General features: G+C 46.8%; 1 protein-coding gene across 4 annotated transcripts; it reads left to right on the top strand.

Moving 5' to 3' along the window:
- The first annotated feature begins 2,551 nt into the window (after nt 1-2,551).
- SLC1A6 (solute carrier family 1 member 6) lies at nt 2,552-27,154 on the top strand. Of its 4 annotated transcripts, none has more exons than XM_042249774.1 (10): nt 2,552-2,889; nt 9,805-10,016; nt 11,134-11,271; nt 12,969-13,173; nt 14,520-14,562; nt 14,983-15,326; nt 20,261-20,494; nt 21,748-21,942; nt 24,515-24,649; nt 26,808-27,154. In XM_042249774.1, exons 2-10 carry the CDS (start codon nt 9,812-9,814, stop codon nt 27,001-27,003), a joined length of 1,695 nt encoding a protein of 564 aa, XP_042105708.1. In that variant the 5' UTR covers nt 2,552-2,889; nt 9,805-9,811; the 3' UTR covers nt 27,004-27,154. The 4 variants fall into 4 exon arrangements, with proteins under 4 accessions (XP_042105708.1, XP_060272241.1, XP_027834949.1 ...); XM_060416258.1 differs by lacking the exon at nt 2,552-2,889 and adding an exon at nt 3,031-3,881; XM_027979148.2 differs by lacking the exon at nt 2,552-2,889 and adding an exon at nt 3,031-3,088.
- The last annotated feature ends 478 nt before the right edge of the window (nt 27,155-27,632 follow it).

Genomic DNA, 27,632 nt, shown 5'->3' on the forward strand with positions numbered 1-27,632 from the left:
ATCTTGCTTTCTTTTCTTTTTTTTAAGGTTTTTAAAATAGCATTTATTTCTTAAAAGTTAACATGTGCATAATAGGAAATCAAAAAAACACAAGAAGGAAAAAACAGTCATTTACAATCACAGGCTCGTTTGATGTGTCCTTCTAGGTCTCATTTGTGTATTTTCACAACTAACCATCCATTATTATGAAACTAAGATCATGCAGTTATGTATCATGCTGTTTCACACATCATGAATACTTATCATTTCAAAGTCTCAAAACCATGGGCATTTGATAACCCAGAATACACTACACCAACTCAATCTGGAAGGGAAAAAATTGTCATCCTGCCTTTCTTGGTGATAAAAATTTCAGAAAAGACAAAAATGGCAACAAGCCTCTAGATAAAGATGTTGGCAGAGTTATGATTAAAATATTGGTGGTGGTGGTTTAGTCACAAAGTCGTGTCCGACTCTTGTGACCCCAAAGACTGTAGCCTGGCAGGCTCCTCTGTCCATAATATTTTCCAGGTAAGAATACTGGAGTGGGTTGCTACTTCCTTCTCCAGGGTATCTTCCCAACCCAGGAATCAAACCTGGGTCTCCTACTTTGCAGGAAGATTCTTTACCCACAGAACTACAAGGGAAGCCCTTGTAAAATACTACATTCCCTTAATGTTCAATTAAAAATGAGACATAAAGTGGCTGAGTACACAAACTATAATACTTGCTTTGTTTTAATTAAGCTAGACATTAAAGCAATTTGTGAAAGTGTAAAATATTGCTATTCTCATAGCTTTTTCCTTGTTTTGGAAAATATAGTTATTTTTCATAAAAATCTGCTATTTATGTTAACATGTAATGAGCTTACTTTTATCCTAAAATGAATATTTAAGTACGTTCAGTTTTAATTTCCAATACAGTGAAGATTAGTAAGTATAACATATAGACGAAAACTCTTTTGAATCCTCCATAATTTTTTTTTAGTTCTTTTTTTTAATAAAGATTTTTCTTTTTAATGTGGACAATTTTTAAAGTCTTTGTTTGGATGTGTTGCTATACTGTTTCTGTTTTATGTTTTGGTGTTTTGGCCAATCGGCATGTGGGATCTTAACTCCCCAACCAGGGATTGAACCTGTACCCCCTTCACTGGAATGCAAAGTCTTAACCATTGGACCACCAGGGAAGTATTCCTCTCCATGATCTTTTTAATCAGTTGACAAAATTTCTTAGGATAGTTTTAGATTTACAGAAAAATTGAAAAAAGTGCAGCTGCTGCTAAGTCGCTTCAGTTGTGTCCGACTCTGTGCGACCCTATGGACAGCAGCCCACCAGGCTCCTCTGTCCATAGGATTCTCTAGGCAAGAACACTGGAATGGGTTGCCATTTCCTTCTCCTAAAAGAGTGCAGAGAATTTCCATATCCTCTCACCCCACCCCCCAAATTTCCCCTATTATTATTCCCCTACTATTAGTATCTCTCAGGTGGCTCAGTGGTGAAGAATCCACCTGCTAATGCAGGAGACCTGTGTTCAATCCCTAAGTCCGGAAGATCCCCTAGAGAAGGAAATGGCAGTCCACCCCAGTATTCTTGCCTGAGAAACCCCACAGAGGAGCCTGGCGGGCTCCATGGGGTCACAAAAGAACTGGACACCATTGAGTGACTAAACAACAACTAGTGGGTGAGTCTAAGGTACAGCTAAGTTTGAGAACTGCTCATCTATTAATAGAAGCTGCTGTGTCATGAAGGAAAGTGGGGGCTATATGCACAGAGTTGGAACTGGGGTGACTGCTTTCTGGCTGTGTGATCTTGGTCAAATTACTGAACCTCTCTGAGAGCCTGTACCCTCATCTGCAAACTGAGGGTAGTGATAGCTACTACATAGGAGTGTGAAGATTAAATAGGTGTAAAAGAGCCTGGCTAGACTAGGAGGTTGCCATAAACAATTGCTCGGTAATAATAATAGCAAACACATATTGAGGTTTTAATCACACGCCAAGCTCTGTGCTCAGCTCTTAAAAATGGCAATTAGTAGGAGATATTGGAAGGGACCAAATCAGTGCCTTTTGGGAAGAAAAGCAAAATCAACACTGCCCGGGGTATCCTAAAGAGAGCAAAGAATAATATTAATTACAAGGCTACCAGCAGTGATTTGCCTCCCACTTGCACAAGGCTTCATGCTGCACGGAGGATTTCCAGGCTCACGCGCACTTTAATTTTCTCAGCTTTAATCTTCTGTGGGGTTGGCAGAGTCACCTCCATTGTTTAAATGAGGAGACCAGGCTCAGAGAGGGAGAGGGGCTGACCCAAACTCACACAGCGGCCATGTGGCCAAAGAAGGAACGTGAACCCGGAGGGAGAAGCCGGGCAGCCGAGTCCACGCCGCGCCTTCCCTAGACCTCCGCTGAGGATGTGGGCGCGGGCCCAGTGATGCCGAGGCCTGGTCCCCGCGCTCTCCAGGGATGGTCGGGAGTCTGGAGGGCCCGGGAGGCGGCGGGAGGCAGGGGTTCGGAGGCGCGGCTCCGAGCTGGGGGCGGGGGCTAGACGCGAGAGAGGCCACTCACCCCTCCCCAAACACGCAGTGCCCTTTCTCCCGCTCGGCTGCTGAGCCTGGGCTGGGCGCGGGGGAGGCGGGGGTTATCCCGGAGGGGATCCCGCCACCCCCCCTCCAACGGCCCGGCGCCCCCGCACCCACGTGAACGCGGGCCCGGCGCGGATCCCACCAGCTGCACAGCGCGTCGCGGCTCCGCGCCGGTACCTCGGCCTTTTTGGTTTTGGAGCAGGCGCTGCGCGGTCTCTGGCGGGTCCCCGCTGCCCCGGCCGGGCGCTTCGCTGGGCTCCGGCACCTGCATCCCCGCGCAGCGCGCAGGCGGACGCGCGGGCAGGCCGCCCCCGCTGCTCCTGGCGCTGGTGAGTGAGAGTCCCGCGGCTCTGCGAGGGCGGGGGCTCTGAGATTTTGGCAGGCGGGATCCGGGGCCGGCTGGGCCTATCATGGGGTCAGGCGGGTGGGGCCCCCCTTTCGCCCATGTTCTCATCTCTCGGCTGCTCTTTGTCTCAGCTGCTCCCTGCCCCGTAGAGTCGTAGCCTCCGCTCATCTCCTGTAGCCCTGGTGAGTTTCCTGTCTCCTTGGTTACCCATCTCCGCTCTTGTCCATCCTGTCCCTCTTATCCATGGCCTCTACCCGTGGGCAGGTTTCCATCTTTGCCTGATGCCTGGTGCCTTTCCAAGGCTTGGTTCCCTTCCTTATCAGGGGGTTTATTCCTCCAATCCGGAGGGCCCTGATTGTGACTGAGACGTTGGCCACCGATGCAGGGGGACTGGGTCAGAAGTTCTATGAGGGGTGGTGGTGGTGATGGTGTGTGTGTGTGAGACTGAATTTTGAGTAGGAGTGCCAACCCACAGAGATGAGTGAGGCTGAATGTTTAAATGTGGGAAGGCATTTCGATGTCTGAAGTTTTGTGTCTTGTGTCCCAAGTTGTGTGTGTGTGTGTGTATTATGTACCTGCCTGTATAGAGCTTCATTTACAAGGGGAGTTGTGCAAGATCCTGAAGGGGTGTGTGTGTATGGAGCTGTGTGTCTGAGGAGGACTGTGGGGTTTTGTGTCTGATGGCGTGCATGAATGTCAAGTGCGTGTATGTTTGTGTGTGTAGGAATTGTATGACATACTGCATGAATAAAGCTCCTTTTCTCTTTTTTAAATTGAAGTAAAGCTGATGTACAATATTACATAAATTACAGGTATACAATACAATAGGGGCTTCCCAGGTGGCGCAGTGGTAAAGAATCTGTCTGCCAAACTGGAGATGCGGGTTTGATCCCTGGGTCAGGAAGATCCCCAGGAGAAGTTAATGAATCCACTCCAGTATTTTTGCCTGGAAAATCCCATGGACAGAGGAGCCTGGTGGGTTACAATATAATGATACAATACAATATAATGATTCACAATTTTTAAAGATTTACTTCATTTATAGTTATTATGAAATGTTGGCTATATTTGCTATGTTGCACAATATATCCTTATATCTTATTTTATACCCAATAGTTTGTACATGTAACTTCCTACCCCTGAGTTGCTGCTCCCCCCTTCTCTCTCCCCACTGGTAACCACTAATTTGTCCTCTACATCTGTGAGTCTGTTTCTCTTTTGTTATGTTCTCCAGTTTGTTGTGTTTTCTAGATTCCACATATAAGTAATATGCAGTGTTTGTCTTTCTCTGTCTGACTTATTTCACATAGTATGATGCCTGGAGTTGCATTTCTGAAGTTGTGTGTGTTGTATGTCGAACAGTTCTGTGCGTGTGAGACTGTGTGTCTTTGTGCAGTTGTGTATATGTCAGTTGTACACACGAGGTATATGAGGTTGTGTGTTCAAGTGTGTGTGTGTAATGTGTGTGATTTCCTCCTCCTCCTTCTCTCCCTTCACTCACTCCTCAGGCTGGCAGAGTATTGAGATAAAATGTATGGAAAGCGTCCTCGTTTGCCCACTGTAGTTTGCTTCAGCTTTAGAATGTAGAAGTTCCTTCTTCTTCTCCTTGGTCCTGAGAGAAGGGTGGCTTTCACATCTCATCACATCTGAAAGTCTGGAGGTTGAGGGCAGCAGGTGGGGCACTTGTCTTTGAACTCCTGCAGATACTGGGGACCCTGGGAGGGTCATTTCCCTATCAGGAACCGAAGAAGCAGGGCCAAGAGAAGGCCCAGGACCAGGAAAGACTAGACAAGAGAGAACTGACTGTGAGGGCAGAAGCCCCCAGGGGTCCAAGAGAAACTGAGAAGGGGCCAAGTGGAGGCCAAATTCCTGGGAAAAACATTTCAAGTCAAACATTGCTTGGCAAGTAATGCCGTTAGCACTGAGCAAGACTGATGAGAAAACTCTTTCCCGTCAGTGTTTTTCTCTGTCTTCAGTCATATGTCTGTTGGACTGATGCTTTTTATTAACCATAGCTGTCATCTGTTTCATGCTCACTAGGTGCTATTCTAAGTGTCACATGAATCGAGTCATCAAATCACATAGAAAGTGACCAGGTCCTGCAAGGTGGAGTTGGATGTGAAACAAAGAGCTCATGCATGCTCTTCCTCTAAGGCAGGGTTCTGCAACAATTTTCAGTAAAGGACCAGCAATAGTGTATGGACATCCATAAAACCTCTTATGTTCCAACAACCCAGCTCCTCCACTGTAGCACAAAAGTAGCTGTAGAGAATAAAGAAAGGAGCATGGCTATGTGGCAATAAAGTTTATTTACTAAAGCAAGCAGCAGGCCAGAGCTGACCCTTGGACAATGGCTTGTCCATCCCTGCTCTTTCTCTTAAGGAAGACATAGGAAATAGACAAACTCACTCTGGATTTTTTGTAATGAGTTAACATCTCAGCTGAATAAGCCCTTTCAACCCATGGGCAAGCTTCACAATACTTCTTGGTGACTGGGAACATGCATCTTAGAGGTGAGGGAGTAATCACACACTTGGTTTCCTATCTGGGATTTTTCACAGCCAGCTGAAAAATACCATCGTGATTTCAGGATCCTTTGGAGCAAGATCCTAACTGGGATTTGATGTTGGAACTAGGACTTAGAGCTGAAGGAAGGAGAGCCCGGAAAACTGAGGCAGATACCCTATCCCTGGGATATGTGAGGTGCATAGGAGGACAAGAAAGGCAGTGATCTCAGAAAAGTAGCTGCTCAGCCAGTGGCAGCACTGCTCCCCTCCACCCCGAAAAAAGTTCAGGGAACTACTTATTGGCCCATCTCTGATAGTTTCCCACTTGATCTGGATGGATTCAGGCACTGGGGTTGGGATTAGGGCTTGGGGAAAGGGTGGCAAGGAGAAGAATCTGAAACCATGATCAGAGAGCAGCTGAGGAAGGCCAAGTTCTACAGCCATCCAGGCAACCTGAATATGCACAGCTCAGCACAGGATACAATATTTACTGCCTTCCTTTGGTTTGGAGAGATTTTTTTTTTTCCTCTAGGAGTCAGATGAAGGAAACTGTCAGGAAACTGACAGCACACTTGAAAAGGGGAGTTGAAAATTAAGGACTATTTACAAGGTTAAACCAGTAAAGTTGGTACAACTCAGGGAACAGCAAGAATAGGGGAGTGGCAGGGAGGGAGCAAGAGGGAGACCTGGAGAGAGCTTTGGCTGTAACAAAGAATTGTCTTTATTATTTTTTTAATTGAAATACATATTGATACATAACATTGGATACATTTTAAGATGTACACCATGTTGTTTTGATATATGTTGTATAATATTGGTTTGGCCTGAAAAGTTCCTTTGGGTTTTCCCATGTGACGTTATGGAAAAATCTGAGCGAACTTTTGGGCGAACACAGAAACGTGATTGCCGCTGTAGCAATAGCTTTTTTATCATGCCAAGGGAGCCACAAACACTCAGTGGGAAAGATACTCTCTTTAACAAATGATGTTGGGAAAGCTGGTTAAACACGTGCAGAATGATAAAATCTGACCCCCATTTTATACTGGGCTTCCCTGGTGGCTCAGGGGTAAATAATCCGCCTGCCCATGTGAGAGATGTAGATTTGATGCCTGGGTTGGGAAGATCACTTGGAGAAGGAAATGGCAACCCACTCCAATATTCTTGACTGGGAAATCCTATGGTCAGAGGAACCTGGCAGGCTGCAGTCCATGGAGTCACAAAATAGTTGGATGCGACTTAGCAACTAAACAACAATTTTACACCACTTACAAAAATTAACTTGAAATGGGTTCAGTTCAGTTCAGTCACTCAGTTGTGCCCGACTCTTTGTGACCCCATGGACTGCAGCACTCCAGGCCTCCCTATCTATTACCAACTCCTGGAGTATACTCAAACTCATGTCCACTGAGTCGGTGATGCCATCCAACCATCATCTTATCCTCTGTTGTCCACTTCTGACCTCAATCTTTCCCAGCATCAGGGTCTTTTCAAATGAGTCAGTTCTTTGCATCAGGTGGCCAAAGTACTGGGGTTTCAGCTTCAACATCAGTCCTTCCAGTGAACACCTAGGACTGATCTCCTTTAGGATGGACTGGTTGGATCTCCTTGCAGTCCAAGGGGCTCTCAAGAGTCTTCTCCAACACCACAGTTCAAAAGCATCAATTCTTCGGCGCTCAGCTTTCTTTTTACTCCAGCTCTCGCATCCATACATGACTATTGGAAAAACCATAGCTTTGACTAGATGGACCTTTGTGGGAAAATTAATGTCTCAGATTTTTAGTATGCTGTCTAGGTTGGTCATTGCTTTTCTTCCAAGGAGCAAGCCTCTTTTAGTTTCATGGCTGCACTCACCATCTGCAGTGATTTTGGAGCCCCCCAAAATAAAGTCCCTCACTGTTTCCAGTGTTTCCCCATCTATTTGCCATGAAGCGATGGGACCAGATGGATTGATTGGGTATAAGACTTAAATATATGACCTGAAGCCATAAAATTGTTAGAAGAAAATGTTAGAAAGAAGTTCCTCTACACTGGTCCCATCAATGAGGTTTTTTTTTTTTTTTTTTTGATATGACAGCAAAAGCACAAACAACAAAAGCAAAAATCAACAAGTGGTACTACATCAAACTTAAAAGCTTCTATATGGCCAAAAAAAAAAAAAAAAAAAAAAAACCCAAACCAAAACAACAGCGAAATGAAAAGGCAACCTGAAGAAGGGGAGAAAAACTTTGCAGATCATGCATGGGATAGGGGTTAATATCCAAAATATGTAAAGATCTCATACAACTCAATAACAAAAATCAATCTGAAAAATGGGTAGAGGAACTAAATAGTCATTTTCCAAAGAAGATGTCCAAATGTCCAACAGCTGCAGAGAATTGTCTGATGGGAGCTGTGGCCTTATGTAGAGGAATACGTGCCTGTGTGTGTGCTGTTGTGTCCAACTCTTTGCTAGCCCATGGACTGTAGCCCGCCAGGCTCCTCTGTCTTGGGGATTTTCCAGGCAAGAATACTGGAGTGGGTTGCCATTTCCTCTTCCAGGGGATCTTCCTGACCCAAGGATGGAACCCTCTTGCGTCTCCTGCATTGGCAGGTGGGTTCTTCACTACTACATCACCTGGGGAGCCAGTCACTGCCAAACGTGAGCCTGGCAGGGGGAGCTGGAAGAATGTGCCATCTCCATCTTTTCCCACTTGCCATTCTGCTGTTTCCCACTGGCCTGCCTGCAATGGCAGGGGAGCCTGGGCCATGCTATCTCTAGTGGTTAGCCTTTTGCCTGGGAATGAATATAGAGGGATAACAGAATTTCCAGTATGCCTATATTAGGGGCACTGCCACTTGCTGTGAGGTCATATAGGCAAGTCTACTTATCTTTCCAGATTAGGAGCTGCCCAGGGCCCACAATACTTTTAGGGACCCATGCAAATGTTTATGCTTTTTTTTTTTTTTTTTTGCTGAGCCTCATGGCATGTGGGATCTTAATTCCTTGACCAGGGGTCAAACCCATGCTCCCCCAAAAGTGGAAGGGCAGAGTCTTAACCACTGAAATTCCTGTTTGTGCTTCTTTTAAAATTACAATAAAGAATTTAACTTTCAGATTGAATAAAATATTTTAATATATAATATTAATATTCATTTAAAAAACTGGAGTGAAATGTACGCAGAACAACCACCCATTTTAAAATGGCATTCAGTGGCATTTAGTTCATTTGCAACATTGTACAGCAATCACCTTTATCAAGCTCCAAAATACTATATTCACTTTTATACAAACGCAGTTGTAAAATATTTCTTAGAAATTTATTTATTTTTAATTGAAGGATAATTGCAATATTGTATTGATTTCTGCCATACATCAACATGAATCAGCCATGGGTATACATATGTGCCCTCCCTCTTGAACCTCCTTTCAACCTCCCACCCACCCCATCACACCCCTGTAGGTTAATTTTGATGTATGTTTTAATGGAGGAAGGGAACACAAAGGCAAATGTTCCTCAGACTCATGAAAATCACAATTTCCAGACTGCCCTGGGCATATATGGTATTGGTAAAAGGATAGGCGAGTTTTAATTTCTATATGCATTTTATTTAATGTGTATTAAAATACAGGGTCAGGAAAATCCCTGGAGCAGGAAATGGCAACCCACTCCATTATTGTTGCCTGGAGGATCCCATGGACAGAGGAGCCTGGCGGGCTACAGTGCATGGGGTGGCAAAGAGTCGGACATGACTGAGCACAGCACAGCAACTAAGCCAAACATGAAATCGTATTAATTTGGGGTGCTAGCCCCAAAGTACCTTGTTTAAGAGTCTGCGTGAAACTGGTGCTTGGCAGAGGCTTGTTAGTCTGGTTTGTGAACCAGGGAAGCTCCCAATTACTTGTAACGATCTCATAAGAGGGTAAAGAATCTGCCTGCAATTTGGGAGACCCAGGTTTGATGGGTTGGGAAGATCTTCCCTGGCTCAGGAAGATTGCCTGAAGGAGGAAATGACAACCCACTCCAGATTTCTTGCCTGGAGAACTCCATGGACAGAGGAGCCTGATGGGCTGCAGTCCATCTGGTCTGAAAGAGTTGGACAGGACTGAGCGACAAACACTTTCAGTTTTCATGAACTAAGGAGGGGGCCAGAGATACAGAATGGCAAAATCATCCCTGAAATTGTGATCTGCTTCTTTGTCTCTCCCACCCATGCCTGGGGATGGTTCTGGAGACCTTGATCCTTTTTCTGCCAGGACATGACCCTTGAACTTCAGGCGGTGTTCTCAGGCAGCCCAGCATGGGCACATCCCCACTGGACCAGCGCTCTCCCTGAGTTCCTCACCAGCTTCTGCCCTTTCCTTCGCCTTCTGTCTCATCCTTCACCAGGCCTGCTCCCTCTGTTCCCCACAGATAGACGATGAGCAGCCATGGCAACAGCCTCTTTCTGCGGGAGAGTGGCCAGCGGCTGGGCCGGGTGGGCTGGCTGCAACGACTGCAGGAGAGCCTGCAGCAGAGAGCGCTGCGCACGCGCCTGCGCCTGCAGACCATGACACGCGAGCACGTGCTGCGGTTCCTGCGCAGGAACGCCTTCATCCTGCTGACTGTCAGTGCCGTGGTCATTGGTGAGTCATCTGGGAGGGGCGGGCTCTGCCCTCGGAGGGTGAGGACTCGAGGGACACCCCCTGCACTCAGGGTTCTTCCCTCCACTTACTTATTCTCACCTGCACGCGTGCCCAAGTCCACCATTCCGCCTCCCCATGATATAGACAAATGGTACACACTCCCGCAAACATAGCTGTACGTGCAGTGTCTCATGGATATGCAAGTGCACGCACGTGCATAAGTATACACTGTTCAAATGCCCACTGTCTGCATATGAACACACAGCATACACTTTCTGCATGTGAACAGACACGAACACATTTTTATGCATGCACAAAATTTACAGGTGCAAACACATAAACTCACACATTTGTACACCTATAGTAGAACTTACAAACATGTTCACACACACATATGCATTAGTCTGCCCACACATTGGCTCACTGAAAAGCTTAAATACATGTACACGCCCATGCTTGAAAATAGTAACACACACATATAAATCACACCTAGGTGCACATGTAGGAGAAACATGCACATCTCATGTATGTGGGCCCTCACATACAGGCACAGATACACGTGCACAAGTGAACATGTTGTTGTTCAGTAGCTAAGTCATGTCCAACTCTTGTACTGTAGCCTGCCAGGCTCCTCTGTCCATGGGATTTCCTAGGCAAGAACACTGGAGTGGGTTGCCATTTCCTTCTCCAGGGGATCTTCCCAACCCAGGGATCGAACCTGCATGTCCTGCATTGGCAGGTGGATTCTTTACCACTGAGCCACCGAGGAAGCCAACACATACAAGTAACACCTATATGCACACATAGGAAAGACATGGGCATGTGATATGCATGGGCCCTCACATACAGGCACAGATACATGTGCACAAGTGAGCATACACTGTTACATATGTGTACATAGGTACACAGGAGTGGGTATAGACATATACACACATGCCACGGCAGTAGCACATAAATTCGTGCATTCCACAATGTACACACCAACACACACTCGTCAAATGTTTCTCTTTTCTTTTACCTCGATCCACACACACACAGACCCTGCTTGGGATGGATGGCCCCTCCTTGGGGCTCAGTGACCAAATTCAACTCTATGCACCGCTCATTCTGGCCCTAGGGGTCAGCCTGGCCTTTGCCCTGCGCCCATACCAGCTCAGCTACCGCCAGATCAAGTACTTCTCTTTCCCTGGAGAGCTCCTCATGAGGATGCTGCAGATGCTGGTGCTGCCCCTCATTGTCTCCAGCCTGGTCACAGGTGAGAGAACCCAGGCTGGGGCTGGCCTCCAAGACCCATCCCAGAGTCCAGGCTCACACCTTGAGCCAAGGCTGTTCCAAGCATGGGACAACCTCCCCAACTCAGGACCTCAAACATGGAGCATGCAACTCACTCTGAGTCCTTGACCAAAGCCCCAGTCCCAATCAGACCTGTGTTTTAGAACCCGTATGACCTAGGTGGCTTATCTCAGTAATGTTCCTGTACTTTTCCTTGGAGGTAAAATACCAGCCTGTTGGGGGCTTAGAGATGAAAGGAAGGCTGTTGTGGGGTCACCAGGAAAGGTACCTGGGATATGGTGTGGATGGTCATGGAGTGGGCTGTGGATGAAGGTGTTTGAGACAGGTTACAAAATAGTGGGTGGAGAAAGTGAAAGTGAAAGTCGCTCAGTTGTGTCTGACTATTTACGACCCCACGGACTATACAGTCCTTGGGATTCTCTAGGCCAGAAAACTGGAGTGGGTAGTCTTTCTCTTCTCCAGGGGATCTTCCCAGCCCAGGGATCGAACCCAAGTCTCCTGCATTGCAGGTGGATTCGTTACCAACTGAGCCACAAGGGAAGCCCTGGTGGGTGGAGGGTAGGATGGAAGTGTAGACAGCCTATGCAGGGCTTGGCAAACTGTTTCTATGAAGGGTCAGGTAGAACACATTTGTTTCAAGGGCCATGTGGTCTCTGTTGCAACGCTTCACTTCTCTTGTCATGCAAAAGCAGCAGCAGATTAGTAAGTAAACAAATGGGCATTGTTGTGTTCCAATAAAACTTTATTTACAGAAAGAGTGGTCAGTTCTCAAGCACCAGCTTTGGCGGGGTGGTGGTGATGATAAAGGCATAGAAGAATGATTTCTTGGGTTGGGTTTCCCTAGCTGCAGAGCCTGAGATGGGGATATTTGCACAAGCGAATTATTGAGGGATAAAATAGTTCTCAGGAGAAACCTATGAGGAAGTGAGATGAGCAGGATGGGGTGGATAAAGAAGCTAAGCAGAAATGGCTTCAGAAGAAGGCTGGCCTCTCAGCCTGATCCCATAGGGAGCTCTGGAGAGTGTATAAAACTACAGAGTCGTCCTCCACAACTCTGCCTCCCTCTAAATCAAAGGAGCTGAGCTTTTGAATCCCTGTGCCAATCAGTCATTTCTCCCAGCCTCCACTGGGGCCCTTGTGGGCGAGTAAGCTCCTGCTGTGCTGAGAGCAACGTTCAAGAGAAGGGGCCAGCATGAGTCATTAGCAGCCAGCAGGCTCAGCTGTGGAAAGATGGGTGTATCAGCCTTGTAAAGGGTGTCTGGATAGGGTACCAAGCGTATATACTACATACAGATAGTGTATACTGAGGTGGGCTGAAGGGAGGTGTGATGCTTGGGGTGGATAGTAGGGTAAAGAGAGGAATGCAAATGAAGTTATGGTGCAAGATAGGGGTAATTAGAGGATGGAGTAGGGGTTGAAAATGTTGGCTTGGAGTAGGAGGAAGGTTAGTGAAGTGGTGCTTGGGATAAAGGATGGAGTGGAAGGTGTATTTGGAACACAGAATGGGAGCTGGAGGGTAGCCATGTGGGTGGGAGGACGGGGGTGGGTCACGGGAGGAGGGTTGGTTGTGGCAGTATGGGGGCTGAGGAGCAAGTGGATGGGAGAGCGGATGGTGGGCTGTGGATGGGGCTCCTCCGGGCTGCATCCCCTGTCCTCCAGGTATGGCGTCCCTGGATAACAAGGCGACAGGGCGGATGGGGATGCGGGCGGCTGTGTACTACATGGTGACCACGGTCATCGCGGTCTTCATCGGCATCCTCATGGTCACCATCATCCACCCCGGGAAAGGCTCCAAGGAGGGGCTGCACCGAGAGGGTCGGATCGAGACCATCCCCACGGCAGATGCCTTCATGGACCTGGTCAGGTGACGTCCTTTCTAATGTTGATGGGAATTCCAGCCCTATGTGTAACAACCTTTACTCATGGGGAGACCTATGGGGAGACAGGTGGACCCAGTCAGGAAATATGGCACCCAAGTTGAGCCTAGTTTTAGAATAATAGTGCATGCTCAGTCGTGTCCGACTGTTTCTGTGAGTTCCTGGACTGTATGTAGCCTACCAAGCTCCTCTGGCCGTGGAATTTTTCAGGCAAGAATACTGGAGTGAGTTGCTGTTTCCTTCTTCTGGGGCTCTTGCTGACCCAGGGAGTGAACCCATGTCTCTTACATCTCCTGAGTTGGCAGGCAGGTTCTTCACCACTAGTGCCCACCTGGGTTTTCTTGGCACTCAGTTTCTGTCCTGGGTGGTGGTGGTGGTTTAGTTACTAAGTTGTGTCTGACTCTTTTGTGACCCCGCGGACTATAGCTCACCAGGCTCCTCTGTCCATGGAATTTCCCAGGCAAGAGTACTGGAGTGGGTTACCATTTCCTTCTCTGGGGGATCTTCTTGACTCAGGAATGGAACCTGGGTCTCCTGCATTGCAGGCGAATTCTTTGCTGACCGAGCCACTACGGAAGCCCACAGATCCCCTGGGATTGATTTTGCTTACTTCCAAAATGTGATCTTTTGATCCTTAGGCTCGGAAGGCTATAGTTGCACCTTCTTGGTATGGGCTCAGGACAAATGGTGTTTGTTTGGTATTCCAGAGATGCATTGGAAGGTGAATAATTCTCTTGGAGTAGCAAGATTTTGCCTGCCAGCATCAAGACTGGCCACAAGTCTCCCCTAGTGACTTAATTTGGGGAAAGCTAGTGTTGGAAGAGTTCAGGAGCTTTCTCTCTCTGTGTGTGTGTGTGTGTGTGTGTGTGTGTGTGTGTGTGTGTTTTGAGACATCACAGTATATGAAGTCCCTGAGATGGCATAGTGTCCTAACCTAGGGCTCAGACAGACCTGAATTTGAGGTCTACCCCTCCCCCTGAGTTAGCAGCTGTGTGGTTTTGGGTAACTTACATAAGTTCTTTTTGCTTTGGTTTCTTTGTATGTAAAATGGGGAGAATCAGTAATACTTTTAGGGTTGCAAGCATGCTTGGTTGCTCGGTTGTGTCTGACTCTTTTGGACCCCATGGACTGTAGTCTGACAAGCTCCTCTGTCCATGGGATTCTCCAGGGTTAGTGTGATGTTTAAATCAGATCCTAGAGGTAAGGCACTTAGCTCAGTGTTCAAATGCTGTCTGCTATTATTATTGTTGCTGTTGTTATTATTATTGCTATGATCATTTTAGATTCTCTTCCAAGGTCTAACCACGTCCATTTATCTGATGTTTTTCTGCAGAAATATGTTTCCGCCCAACCTTGTGGAGGCCTGCTTCAAACAGGTCAGGGGGAAAGACATTGTCTGATCAAGGAGGTTTGGGTGGTTGGGGGAGCTTGCTGCTGAGTGAATGGTCCAGGAGGGAGGGATGGGAAGAAGGATGGGACAGAGCACTCACTGTTCAGGTCTTTTGGAAGAGTCTGAAAGGAAGACTGTGCTTCCTATGGTGTGGTGATCAGGGAAGGTTAGAGACAAGGACTTAGGCCAACCCAAGGCTGCCTGGGGATGGTAATGGAGAAGGAACCAGGGCTTCTGATCATAAATTGGTGAGGAGACAGGCCTCCCAAATCTGCCTGAACATTGCTCATGCAAAATCTATACTCATTCTCCCATGCACAAATGAGGTTGTTCACTTCCTCATTTATTTATTGATGCACTCAATCTACTATGCATTCATCTGTGGCCTGATATCTCCACATTTCAGTTTAAGACACAGTACAGCACGAGGTTGGTGACCAGGACTGTTGTGAGGACAGATAATGGATCTGAGCTGGGCACCTCTATGCCGCCTTCATCCTCACTGGAGAATGGAACCGGCCTCCTGGAAAATGTCACGCGAGCCTTGGGCACCCTGCAGGAGGTGCTGAGCTTTGAAGAGACTGTACCTGTGCCTGGCTCAGCCAATGGCATCAATGCCCTGGGCCTTGTGGTCTTCTCAGTGGCCTTCGGGCTGGTCATTGGTGGCATGAAACACAAGGGCCGAGTCCTGCGGGACTTCTTCGACAGCCTCAATGAGGCTATTATGAGGCTGGTGGGCATCATTATCTGGTGAGTGGGGCTGTGATGGGGGCAGGGAGTGATGGTGATGGTACATGGGAAGGAGGTCAGGATTGGGAAGTCAGGTTGTAGGTTAGCTACTGAAATGGTTGTGGGGCGCCTTTGGCCAAAGTCATCTATCTGTCTGTTGGTTAATTCACTCACCCACTCATTCAGTCATTCGTTCAGTCCTTTGTGCTTTGTGAACGGTTTATTCTCTCATTCACGCCCCTGTTCACCTATGTATCCACTCATCCACTCATTGTACTCATGCTTCTGTGCATTGTTTATTCACTCCATCATTCAGCTGCTCAGCTGCTCATTCTTCTATGGATTAGCCACATTATCCACTCACTCATTTATTTATTTATCATCATTCTTCCATGCACTGGTTTACTCACTTTCTCATTTGTTCATTTGTCTGGGCATAAGTTAATTCACTCATTGATATGTTCATTCACTCGTAAATTCATTCACAAACTCATCCATGCATTAGTTAACCCACTGATTAACTGATGGATCGATTTTCTCACTAAGTCATTTATTCATTCAGGCTCATTCTTTGACTGACTTGCTCATCTCTACATTTGTTATTCTGTCATTTAATCAAATATCCCCTGCATTCATTCATCTGTTTGCTTAAGCCACTCATCCATTCACACACCCATCATTCATGTTTCATTTGCTCATTTTCTTATTCCTTTATCCACTTGCTAATTATTCCTTAATTGACACATTCATTCATTCACTCTTTAAATCCCATCAGACATTTTCCCAGGCAGACTTTGTTTCGAACTCTGGAATACAGAGATAACTTGAATTCAGTCCTTGTCTTTAAAGAGCTCGCAAAGTCTTAGAGGAGACAGACGCATATTAGATAAATATGATACAAGGTGGAAGGTTCTCGAGTCAATAGAGATTTAAAAAGTATAGGGAATATGATTGACAGAGCAATCGATAAAGAAGTTGTGGTACTTAAACACAATGGAATATTACCCAGCCATTAAAAAGAATAAAATAATGCCATTTGCCATTAATGCCAACAATAAAACAATGCCAACATTGGTGGCCCTAGAGAATGTCATACTGAGTGAAGTAAGTCAGAGAAAGAGAAAAACACGACATCCCTTATATGTGGAATCTAAAAAGAAATGATACAAATGATCTTACTTACGAAACAGAAAAAAACTTACAGACTTAGAAAACGAAATTATGATTGTCAGGGAGACAGGATAGTAAGCGAGTTTGGGATGGACATGTACACTCTGCCCTATTTAAAGTGGATAACCAACAAGGGCCTACTGTAGAGCACATGGAACTCTGCCCAATGTTACATGGCAGTCTGGATGGGAGGGGAGTTTGGGCGAGAATGGATACATGTATACATTGTGGCTGAGTCCCTTTGCTGTTCACCTGAAACTACCACGAAATGGTTAATCAACTAGACCCAAGTACAAAATAAAAGGTTCAAAAGAAAAAAATAGTATAGGGAATACAGAAAAGTGAGCCGCCAGTGGGGTATATGCAGTGAACTCTGCCTGGGAAGGTGAGGAGAAAGTCATGGAGAAGTCCACCTCTTAGCTGGGTCTTGAAAGGTGAGTAGAGTCCAACAGGACCTGAAGAAGGAAGAGGTACTTCAGGCAGAGGGAACAGAACATGCAAAGCTTGAAAGAATCTGAGTTGTCTGGGGAATTATGAGGAGTTCCAGAAGGTGGGTGCATACGCTGGGAATCGTGGTGGAAGATGGGAACAAGACTGTCTTCCCAAATTGGGGAAGACTTTGTACATCATCCCAAATCAGGCGAAAGTGGCCGGGAGGGGCTAGAGGCTAAGTTGAGAGCCTGGGTAAAGCAGGAGGGTGCAGAGTGTCTGTTTGTATCTTGAGCAAAGAGGCAAGGCCTGGGGATTGGGGTGGGGAGAGGGAGTGGGAGACAATACTGAGTGCTCACAGCATCTACTATATCTTCACTATTCAGAACTTATGGCTAAAATATTTAAATAAATTGGTTTTAAATGAAAATTAAAGGGGAAATGTTAAAAATTTTTGTTTGATTAAAAACAAAATTTATGGATACAGAGTGGTCTCCCGTCAGGCTCAAGGTGGTCTCCGCCTTGTAATTCAGTTGTCACTCTTTGAAAAAAAATTTCTGTTTACTTTTGGCTGAGCTGGGCCTTTGTTGCTGTACACGGGCTTTCTCTAGTTGTGGCGAGTGGGGGCCACTCTGCAGCTGTGCACAGGATTCTCACTGTGGTGGCTTCACTTGTTGCAGAACACGGGCTCTAGGGCACGTTGCACACCCTTCGGGAGTTGTGGCCTGTTGGGCTCAGTAGTTGCAGCCTGCAGTCTCTAGAGTGCAGGCTCATTACTTGTGGCCCATGGGCTCAGTTGCCCCACAATATGTGGGATCTTTCTGAATCAGGGATTGAACCGATGTCTTTTGAATTGCAAGGCAGATTTTTAACCACTGGACCACCAGGGAAGCCCCAGTTGTCACCTTTTTTAAAGTGCTGTTACTTCAAGAGGTTATAACAAAAAATAGACAAAACAAAACCCAAGAAAGAAAGCAAAACAAGACTGGAAGTACAAGAGAAGGAAGCAAAATAACTTGTAACAAAAAAAATATATTAAAGGGAACCCAGTACTGAACCAGAAGACCTATAGTATGTATGCATTGCACATAACCACTTTGTCATTAGGAATAAAAGTTTCAGAAGTGGAGGGGATGGGGACTGTGGGGCCAGAAAGGTCACTTCACTGTATTCACAACTGGGGTTCTGAGGCTGTGCAGGAGGCAGAAGTCCCCTTCTCCCCTTTCTTACCCACTTGAGTCCAGTTAACCCCATGGGGTCTGATGTCCTGGACCCTTCCAGCTGCTTTTCCAAGATCTCAACTTAGCTTGGAGGGGAAGCTTATCAAGGATAAGCAAGAAGATTGAAAAGAAGTATTGAAAACTCAACTGAATTGGGAACCATGAGTTTTATCGTGGTATTTGGCATGTTTGGGAAAATACCCATGTGTCACAATGGTGAAGAATCTGCCTGCCAGTGCAGGAAATGCGGGAGTTGCAGGTTCAATCCCTGGGTCGGGAAGATCCCCTGGAGCAGGAAATGGCAACCCATTCTGGTATTCTTGCCTGGAAAATTTCATGGGCAGAGGAGCCTGGTGGGCTTCATTCCATGGGATCATGAAGAGTCAGACACGACTGAGCAAGCACGCACCTATGCTATATGTGCCAGGTAGCTGAGTATGGAAGGAAAGAAATCATGTACAGTTGATCCAGAGTTGAGGAATTTTGCAGAGGATGAGAACGAAGGATGGAGGTGAGGAGTTTGGGAATATTCATAGACACAGAGTTGGGGACAATTCAGCAATCACCCACCAGGCCTATCCTTGAGCCCAGAAATGTCTGGCGGTGTCTCCTGTGATCTTATTTCCACAGCCTTAGCTTGGGTCTCATCATTTCTGTCCTAAGCTGTTGCACCAACTTTCCAAGTGGTCCTCACCTCCTGTAGTACATCCTCCATGACAATGAACAAGTGTAGACTTCAATTTCTAAAGAGAGAAAAGTAACAGAGGAAGCCAGGTGATGAGCTAATTAGGGCACTGTTGGCAGAAACTCATAAAACTAAGCAATGAGCTGATTTGACAGGAAAACAGATGAGCCCCTGATGAAGTTGCTTCTTCTGTCTCTTCTACTATCTTTTTCATTCACTGTTCCAGTCTCCCTGGTCTTCTCTCTGCTCCTCCTATACTCCTAGCTCACATTCACCTCTGGGTCTTGCACTGTCCCTGCAGCGCTTTCCCCTAAGATATGCATGGTTGCTTTTCATCATTCAGGTCTCAGTGCAAATGTCACATCTTCCAAGAAGCCCTCCCTGACCACTCCTTCTTAAAGCCCCACTCAGGAGTGGCTCTCTTTTGCAGTTATCACACATTGAGGTTTTTAATGACATATTTCTCTGTGTACTGCATATTTCACCCATTAGAATGTAAGCACCAAGAGGGCAGGGACCAGGTGAATGGAACATAGTAGGTGCTCAATGGATATTTGTTGAGTAAATGAATAAATAGGTAATTTAATAAGACAGGTTGTTTATAATTAATTTTTATTGGCATATAGTTGATTTACAATGTTGTATTAGTTTCAGATGTACAGCAGAATGAGTCAGTTATATATAATATACATACATATATCCACTCTTTTTTAGATTCCATTCCCATGTAGGTCATCACAGAGTGTTGAACAGAGTTCCCTGTGCTATACAGTAGGTTCTTATTAGTTATCCATTTTATATATAGTAATGTGCGTATGTTAATCCCACTCTTCCAAATTTATTTCCCCCTTTTCACTTTGGTAACCATAAGTTTGTTTTTTCCATCTGTGACACAATTTCTGTTTTGTAAATAGGTTCATTTGTACCATTTTTAAAGATTCCACAAATAAGTGATATCATAGGATATTTGAGAGAGATTGTTTTGAGATGTCTGTGGGAAATCCAGGTGAAATAGCTCAGGGCTGGTGAATGAGTGAGGATATGCACTTTTAGGGAAGAGAATAGGGGCATATGAAGTACAAATATGGGAAATGAAGGAAGTTAGAGGGTCAGAGGTAGGGAGTATCTGGGCATCGCCTCAGGAGGAAGTCCTGAAGACAGCGATAATTGGGAGGTCTTTGAAGTGGGGAGAGGGTGAAGGAGAGCCCTTATAAGAGAGTATATCTTGGAGCTGTAGGACTGAGGGTGAGCTGTAGATAAGCAGGAAGAAAAGAAGGGATAGGTTCATGGAAACCCGCCCCATAGGTTATTGTGTGGGGGAGGTTGGAGGGGAGTCAGGTGCTGTATGGTGGGTATTGCCTGGCTCCAGAGTCTATATGGGCAAAGGCTTGGGGCTGCTAGTGCCAGGGGAGGTCATGAGGAGGGCCTGACAGGTGTCTGGCTTGGCCCAGGTATGCACCCGTGGGTATCCTGTTCCTGATTGCTGGCAAGATCTTAGAGATGGAGGACATGGCCGTCCTGGGGGGTCAGCTGGGCATGTACACCCTGACCGTCATTGTGGGTTTGTTCGTCCATGCCGGTGGCATCCTGCCTCTCATCTACTTCCTCATCACCCACCGGAATCCTTTCCCCTTCATTGGAGGAATACTGCAGGCTCTCATCACCGCCATGGGCACGTCTTCCAGGTATGACCTTGACTCCCACTGCTGGTACCTTTCCTAGATCCATTCTTTGTGTTTCCCAGGCTCTCCTGGGAGTCCTGCCCTTTCTACCACTTTAGAACATCATCTGGGCTACTTAGTAGTGTCAGTGGCTCTTTGAAGGTGGATCAAGATCTCCTGGAGGAGGAAATGGCAATCCACTCCAGCACTCTTGTCTGAACAATCCCTTGGACAGAGGAGCCTGGCAGGCTACAGTCCATAGGGTCACAAAGAGTCAGACATGACTGAAGTGACTTAGCACCCAGCACCTGGGCACTGATCTTTGTCATGCGCTGGCTGTTGTGACTCTTTTCCCCTCTTCTTCTGTTTCTCTATTTAATATGGACAGAGAGCCAGCTACCAACTTTGAGGTTAGGACAAAGGTTCCAACATGCCTCCTGATCTCAGTCATTTTCTAGCTTGTAGGGTCTCATCTTGCCTTGAGATGGCCTCTGGGAGATCTCTTGGCTTCTTTTATTTTGTGGTTTCAGGGGGTTCATAAGAAGCACCCCTTTCTCCCATCAACCAAATTCAAAACAATCTGAGACGTATCACTAGAGCCAACCAGATGGAAGAAGAATATAATTTTTATTGCTTATACACTGAAGAATGTGCCTCTTGATCTGTGGTCAAGTAGGATTGGTCACTTGTACCTCCAGAATTAAACTCACCAGGTTGCCGCAAGCATGGATACCTAAACATCCTCTCTGTGGGTCCAGGCTTCTCTTTGCATGATATAAAGTGGACCAGACAGAGCACATGTTTTATGGATCAGCTGACTCCAAGTGGGGAGAAAGGCTGAGAAGGCTAGTATAGCTGAGGTCAGTCCCCAAGTAAACACGGGAAGTGGGGACTATATAGGAGTCTTCTGTAATACCCTTCTCTTAGCCCTGAGAGGTGGGAACTTGGAAGATCTTTCCTCTTCTTTCTGGAAGTGGGTAGTTAGAGTGAGCTAGCGGCATGAACCAGTGACCTGAACTAGTGTGTAGTAAGTAGCCTTAAGCTATTGACTTTGGGTGGGCCAGGAGACCTGAGCCTGGGGGACGTCACTGCTGTGTGCCCCCTGTGTCATGAAGAGTCCCTCTCCCCCATGCACAGTTATCAGCCCCTGAAATGTTATACATCTGCCATCTTCCCCTTACCCTAGTTCCCAGCCTGCCTCCCAGTGTTCTCAAGGGGAGCCCTCCTTGGGCCCAGGGATACCCCGTATCCTCAGCCCTTGGGGCTCTCTTCCCCAGCTCTGCGACACTGCCCATCACCTTCCGCTGTCTGGAGGAGGGCCTCGGTGTGGACCGCCGCATCACCAGGTTCGTACTGCCTGTGGGGGCCACTGTCAACATGGACGGCACCGCCCTCTATGAGGCCCTGGCCGCCATCTTCATCGCCCAAGTCAACAACTACGAGCTCAACCTGGGCCAGATCACAACTATCAGGTGAGTTGGCCTTGGTTGGAACCTGCCAACAGGTGAGACCTGAGAAGTCATTAGCTTGGCTGGGGGTAGGGATGGTGTTGGAGGGAAGGGAGCCTTTGGATATTGGTTGGGGGCGTGTATTGAGGGATGCAGGAAAAAATAAGACATGGTTCCTGAACTTAGGGAGAATCTAGTCTAAGGAAGAGACACTGATGATAGTGATGCTGATGACAGTGATGATGTAGATTATGTTGGTAATAGTGGAGATGAGGTGGATGGTGTTGATCGTGGTGATGGTGGTGATAATGGTTTCGGTGGCGGTGATGATGGCCAACGTTTATGAAACTCTTGCTATATATCATCTCAGTCACTCAGTTGTGTGTGACTCTTTGTGACCCCATGGACTGTAGCCTGCCAGGCTCCTCTGTCCATGGGATTCTCCAGGCAAGAATACTGGAGTGGGTTGCCATGCCCTCCAGGTGATCTTCCCAGGGATTGAGTCTATATCTCTTATGTCTACTGCATTGGCAGGTGGGTTCTTACCACTAGCGCCACCTGGGAAACCCAGCAGCTTCCCACTAGCTGTCTTATTAACACCGGATGGTGTATATATATTGATGCTACCTTCTCAGTTCGTTAGCCTACTCTTGACTCAGTCTGACCCTCTACTTGGTGGTGGACCGCCATCTTTTTCATTTTCTAGGTGTTGCACATTTTAGTTTTCCTAAGCCATATACATGCAAGTGTATATGTTTTTTCTCTCACTCAGTGCCATAGACAGTTTCTTCTTTTGATTCTAAACTTAGCCCCCCTTCCAGAGTGTCCTTCCTGGCATCAGGACCTCTCTCTACTGACCCACCTACTTCTAGCACGTGTGTGTATGGGGGACTCAAACTTCTGCTTCATGGCTGCTGCCCAGGTTGATTCTTCTGCCCTCTTCCAGCCCCCAGAGGCAGCTGGTTAAACCCCTGCTTTTACACGTAGGAAGAGTAAAGGAGCAAAGAAAGAAGCATTGAGGACACTGTAAGGAGCGTCAGGATCACCTCTCACGTTGCTCTCTCTGGGTGAGGCACTGGGTGGCAGGGGTTTGTTGTTGTTGTTTCGTTGCTCAGTTGTTTGACTCTTTGCAACACCTTCGGCCTGTAGCCCACCAGGCTGCTCTGTCCATAGGATTCTCCAGGCAAGAATACCGGAGTGGGTTGCCAATTCCTCCTCCAGGGTGTCTTCCCGACCCAGGGATCGAACCCACGAATCCTGCATCGCAGGTGAATTCTTTAGCACTGAACCACGAGGGAAGCTGGGCGGCATGGATGTGACATCCCTAGACACTCATGCCATGCTGACTGCTTGCTTTCCTTTGCATCTGTGGTCAAAAAAATGTCGCTGGTCTTTTCAGTAAACAAAGGTTGTCACCCTGCCATCAGCTATTGGCCGCTGCAGCTGCCCCCAGAGGTGCCCCTTGGGGGCAATTCAGGATGGAGCAAAGCAGGCTGCTGGCCCTGTATAGTTCAGATGCTCATCTAGGAATGGTATCAACGGGCCAGACTCTTGTATTGTCCCATACATAGAAAAGTGCTCAAATCACTGACTTGAGATGTCTGGTGATTTTAATTTAAATCTTAATTGGAGGATGATTGAAAAAATTAATTGTTAATTTTTATTTGAAGGGGAATTGCTTTACAGCGTTGTGTTGGTTTCTGCTGTACAACAGTGTGAATCAGCTATAAGCAAACACATTTCCCCTCCATCGTGAGCCTCCCTCCCATTCTCCCTCCCCCATCCCACCCCTCTATGTCACCGCAGAGCCCTGAGCTGAGCTCCTTGTGGTACACAGCAGCTTCCCACTAGCTATCTATTTTACAGAGGGGAGTGTATATATGCTAGGGCTACTCTCTGGTTTTTTTTAATTTTTATTTTTGTGTTTAGCAGTAATCTTTTAGATATTTCCAGACAAGTTTGTATTTTTTTCTCTTTTTTTTTTTTCCCAACAAAAAGTCCTTCATCCTTAACCTTTTCAGAACCTTTCCTCAGAGCTATCAGAGTGGCTGTCACTCTGGCTCAGAAAGGTCCTGGAATAAAACATAACTCAGCTTTAAGGGGCGTACCTCATGGCTCCGTGGTAAAGAATCTGCCTGCCAATGCACGAGATGGGGATTTGATTCCTGGGTTGGGAAGATCCCCTGGAGAAGGAAATGGCAACTCACTCCAGTATTCTTGCCTGGGAAATACCATGGAGAGAGGAGCCTGGTGGGCAGCAGTCCATGGGGTTGCAAAGAGTCAGACACGACTGAGCAACTAAACAACAACAACAACAACAACAACAACAACTCAGCTTAAAAAAAAAAAACCACAGCAAAACACCTGCTCTTGCATCTGCAATATGAACTGTTTAAAACGTCCATCATTGGATGAAACTCCAGCCAGATCCCAGTAAAAGACGAGGGGTATCTCTGCATTGGCTTTTGATAAAAGTCACTTTGAATTTGCTCTTATTTTGGGGATCTGACCCCTTCCCTTCTTTTGTGTCTCCCTAATACCCCCTCATTTCTCCCTTCCCCCTGCCTGTGTCCCTGTGTCCTTTCTTCCTGTGCAGTATCACAGCTACAGCAGCCAGTGTCGGGGCTGCCGGCATCCCCCAGGCAGGTCTGGTCACCATGGTGATTGTGCTCACCTCGGTCGGCCTGCCCACTGAAGACATCACGCTCATCATCGCTGTGGACTGGTTCCTGTGAGTGTTCTTCAGACTCTTCTACTCTCTCTCCTTGAAGCCCCTGCTTTCCCTGTAGGACTCCCAATGAATGGGCTCTCACTGCAGCAAGGACAGAGCTCTAGAATTTTAGGATGAAAAGAGGGCCTTGGAGAACATCCCAAGCAGTATGGACCCCAAATTCCATAGAGTTAATCTTTGGAAGTAGAGAAGTAAGCCATGAGGGGCTTTACCCGTCTTCCAGAAAAGCCCTATGGTACCTGCCTTATGTAGAAATCACACACAAAAAAAGGTGATCCATGGGGCAGAGCTGACTTGCAAATTAAAAAAAAATTCTCAACTTTTATTTTTGAATTTTATTTATTTATTTGACTGTGCCAAGTCTTAGCTGGGGCATGCAGGTCTTCTATTTTTGCTCGCAGTATTTGAATTCTAAGTTTTGGCATGTGGGATCTCGTTCCCTGACCAGGGATTGAATCTGCGCCCCCTGCTTTGGGAGTGAAGAGTCTTAGCCACTGGACCACGAGAGAAGCCCCTCAACTTGTGTGTGTGTGTGTGTGTGTGTGTGTGTGTGTGTGTGTGTCTTCGGTAGTGTCCGACTCTTTGTGACCCCATGGTTGGTAGCCCGCCAGGCTCCTCTGTCCATGGGATTCTTCAGGCAAGAATACTGGAGTGGTTTGCCATGCCCTCCTCCAGGAATTCTTCCTGATCTAGGGATTTAACCCCCATCTCTTATGTCTCCTACATTGGCAGGCAGAGTCTTTACCACTAGTGCCACTGGGGGAGCCCCCTTCAACTTTTATTTTTTAATTAATTATTTTTGACTGTGCTGCAGAGCTTGTTGGATCTTAGTTCCTTGGCTAGGGATTGAACCCAAGCCCTGGCAGTGAAATCTGAGTTCTAACAACTGGAATGCCAAGGAATTTTCTCAACTTTTAATAATAGGAGGTTTACATATAAAAATCTGGACTTTCATCTCCACCTTAGAGCTCTTGCCTGGATCTTACTCCCTTTTAGATGGTTTCCAGCAGGGTCTTATTTACTCACAGTGGTTACCTTCCTCATTCTGTATGCTGTTCAGCTCATAACCCCTAATTTTCTTTTTAAAAATGAATTAATTTACTTAAAAAATTGGAGTATAATTGCTTTACAATGTTTCTGCAGTACAGCAACATGAATCAGCTACAGGTATACATATATCCTTTCCCTCTTGAGCCTCCCTCCTTCCCACTCCCTCCTATCCCTCTAGGTTATCACAGAGCACCGAGCTGAGTTCCCTAGCAGGTTCCCAGTTCAGTTCAGTTCAGTTGCTTAGTCATGTCCAGCTCTTTGCAACCCCATGGACTGCAGCATGTCAGGCCTCCCTGTCCATCACCAACTCCTGGAGTTTACTCAAACTCATGTCCATTGAGTCGGTGATGCCATCCAACCATGTCCTCTGTTGTCCCCTTCTCTTCCCACCTTCAATCTTTCCCAGCATCAGGGTCTTTTCAAATGAGTCAGCTCTTCACATGAGGTGGCCAAAGTATTGGAGTTTCAGCTTCAGCATCAGTCCTTCCAATGAACACCCAGGACAGATCTCCTTTAGGATGGACTGGTTGGATCTCCTTGCAGTCCAAGGGACTCTCAAGAGTCTTCTCCGACATCACAGTTCAAAAGCATCATTTTTTTTTGGTGCTCAGCTTTCTTTATAGTCCAACTGTCACATCCATACATGACTACTAGAAAGACCATAGCCTTGACTAGACAGACCTTTGTTGGCAAAGTACCGTCTCTGCTTCTGGTTCCCACTAGCTATTTGTTTCACACAAGGTCTTGCGTATATGTCGGTGCTACTCTCTCGACTCGTCCCACCCTCTCATTGCCCCTCTGTGCCCACAAGTCCATTCTCTGCATCTGTGTCTCTATTCCTGCCCTGCAAAAAAGTTCATCAGTATCATGTTTCTAGGTGTCATATATATGTCCATACCCCTAATTTGCTATATCAGATATTTACATTAAAAAAAGAATTGCACTGCTGAGAACAAATATGAGCACATCAGAGCTTGGTCCAACCTGTGTTGGACTGGAGTGTGAGCCCTGACTCCAGGGCGCAAGGAGCCCCCAGCTGCTGCACCTTCTTTGTGGAGTGTCTCAAGCCTTGATTAACAGCAGCTTCTCTCTCCCCTCCCCTCCGCAGTGACCGACTTCGCACAATGACCAATGTGCTGGGGGATTCTATCGGAGCGGCCGTCATTGAACATCTGTCTCAGCGGGAGCTGGAGCTGCAGGAAGCTGAACTCACCCTCCCCAGCCTGGGGAAGCCCTACAAGTCACTCATGGCACAGGAGAAAGGGGCGTCCAGGGGACGGGGAGGAAACGAGAGTGCCATGTGAGAGCCCCCTGCTCTGCCACCCAGAGAGGGGGGAAGGGGGTCGGGGAGGGGGTTCCTGGGGAAGAACCCCTGCCCGAGTGACTGTGCACTGAACACACATGTTCTTTCCAGCATGTTTGGGGGGAAACTGAGATAAAGGAGCAGGAATGAAAGATGTCTAAGGTGTCTGTTTCTCTCTGGGCATATACTGAAAATTTGTGGGGGAGGCCATGAGCCAGGCTGAGGAGGAGATATTTGCTCTGGGATTAGGGGTAAGAGAAGCTTCACGTTCAACAAGATGAGGGGTCAGCTTGTGTTCCTCATTTTCTCAGAGTGACAGAACTCAAGAAGGTAAACTACTATTCCTCAGTGTTGTTGTTCAGTTGCTAAATTGTGTCCAACTCTGTGACTCTGTAGACTGAAGCACAACCAGGCTCCTCTGTCTTCCACTGTTTCCTGAAGTTTGCTCAAATTCATGTCCATTGGATTGGTGATGCTATCTAACCATTTCATCCTCTGCTGCCCGCTTTTGCTTTTTCCTTCAATCTTTCCCAGCATCAGGGTCTTTTCCAGTGAGTCTGCTCTTTGCATCAGGTGGCCAAAATATTGGAGCTTCAGCATCAGTCCTTCAAGTATATATTCAGGGTTGAT

This window comes from Ovis aries, chromosome 5 (genome assembly GCF_016772045.2).
Source record: "Ovis aries strain OAR_USU_Benz2616 breed Rambouillet chromosome 5, ARS-UI_Ramb_v3.0, whole genome shotgun sequence".
NCBI classification, from domain to species: domain Eukaryota; kingdom Metazoa; phylum Chordata; class Mammalia; order Artiodactyla; family Bovidae; genus Ovis; species Ovis aries.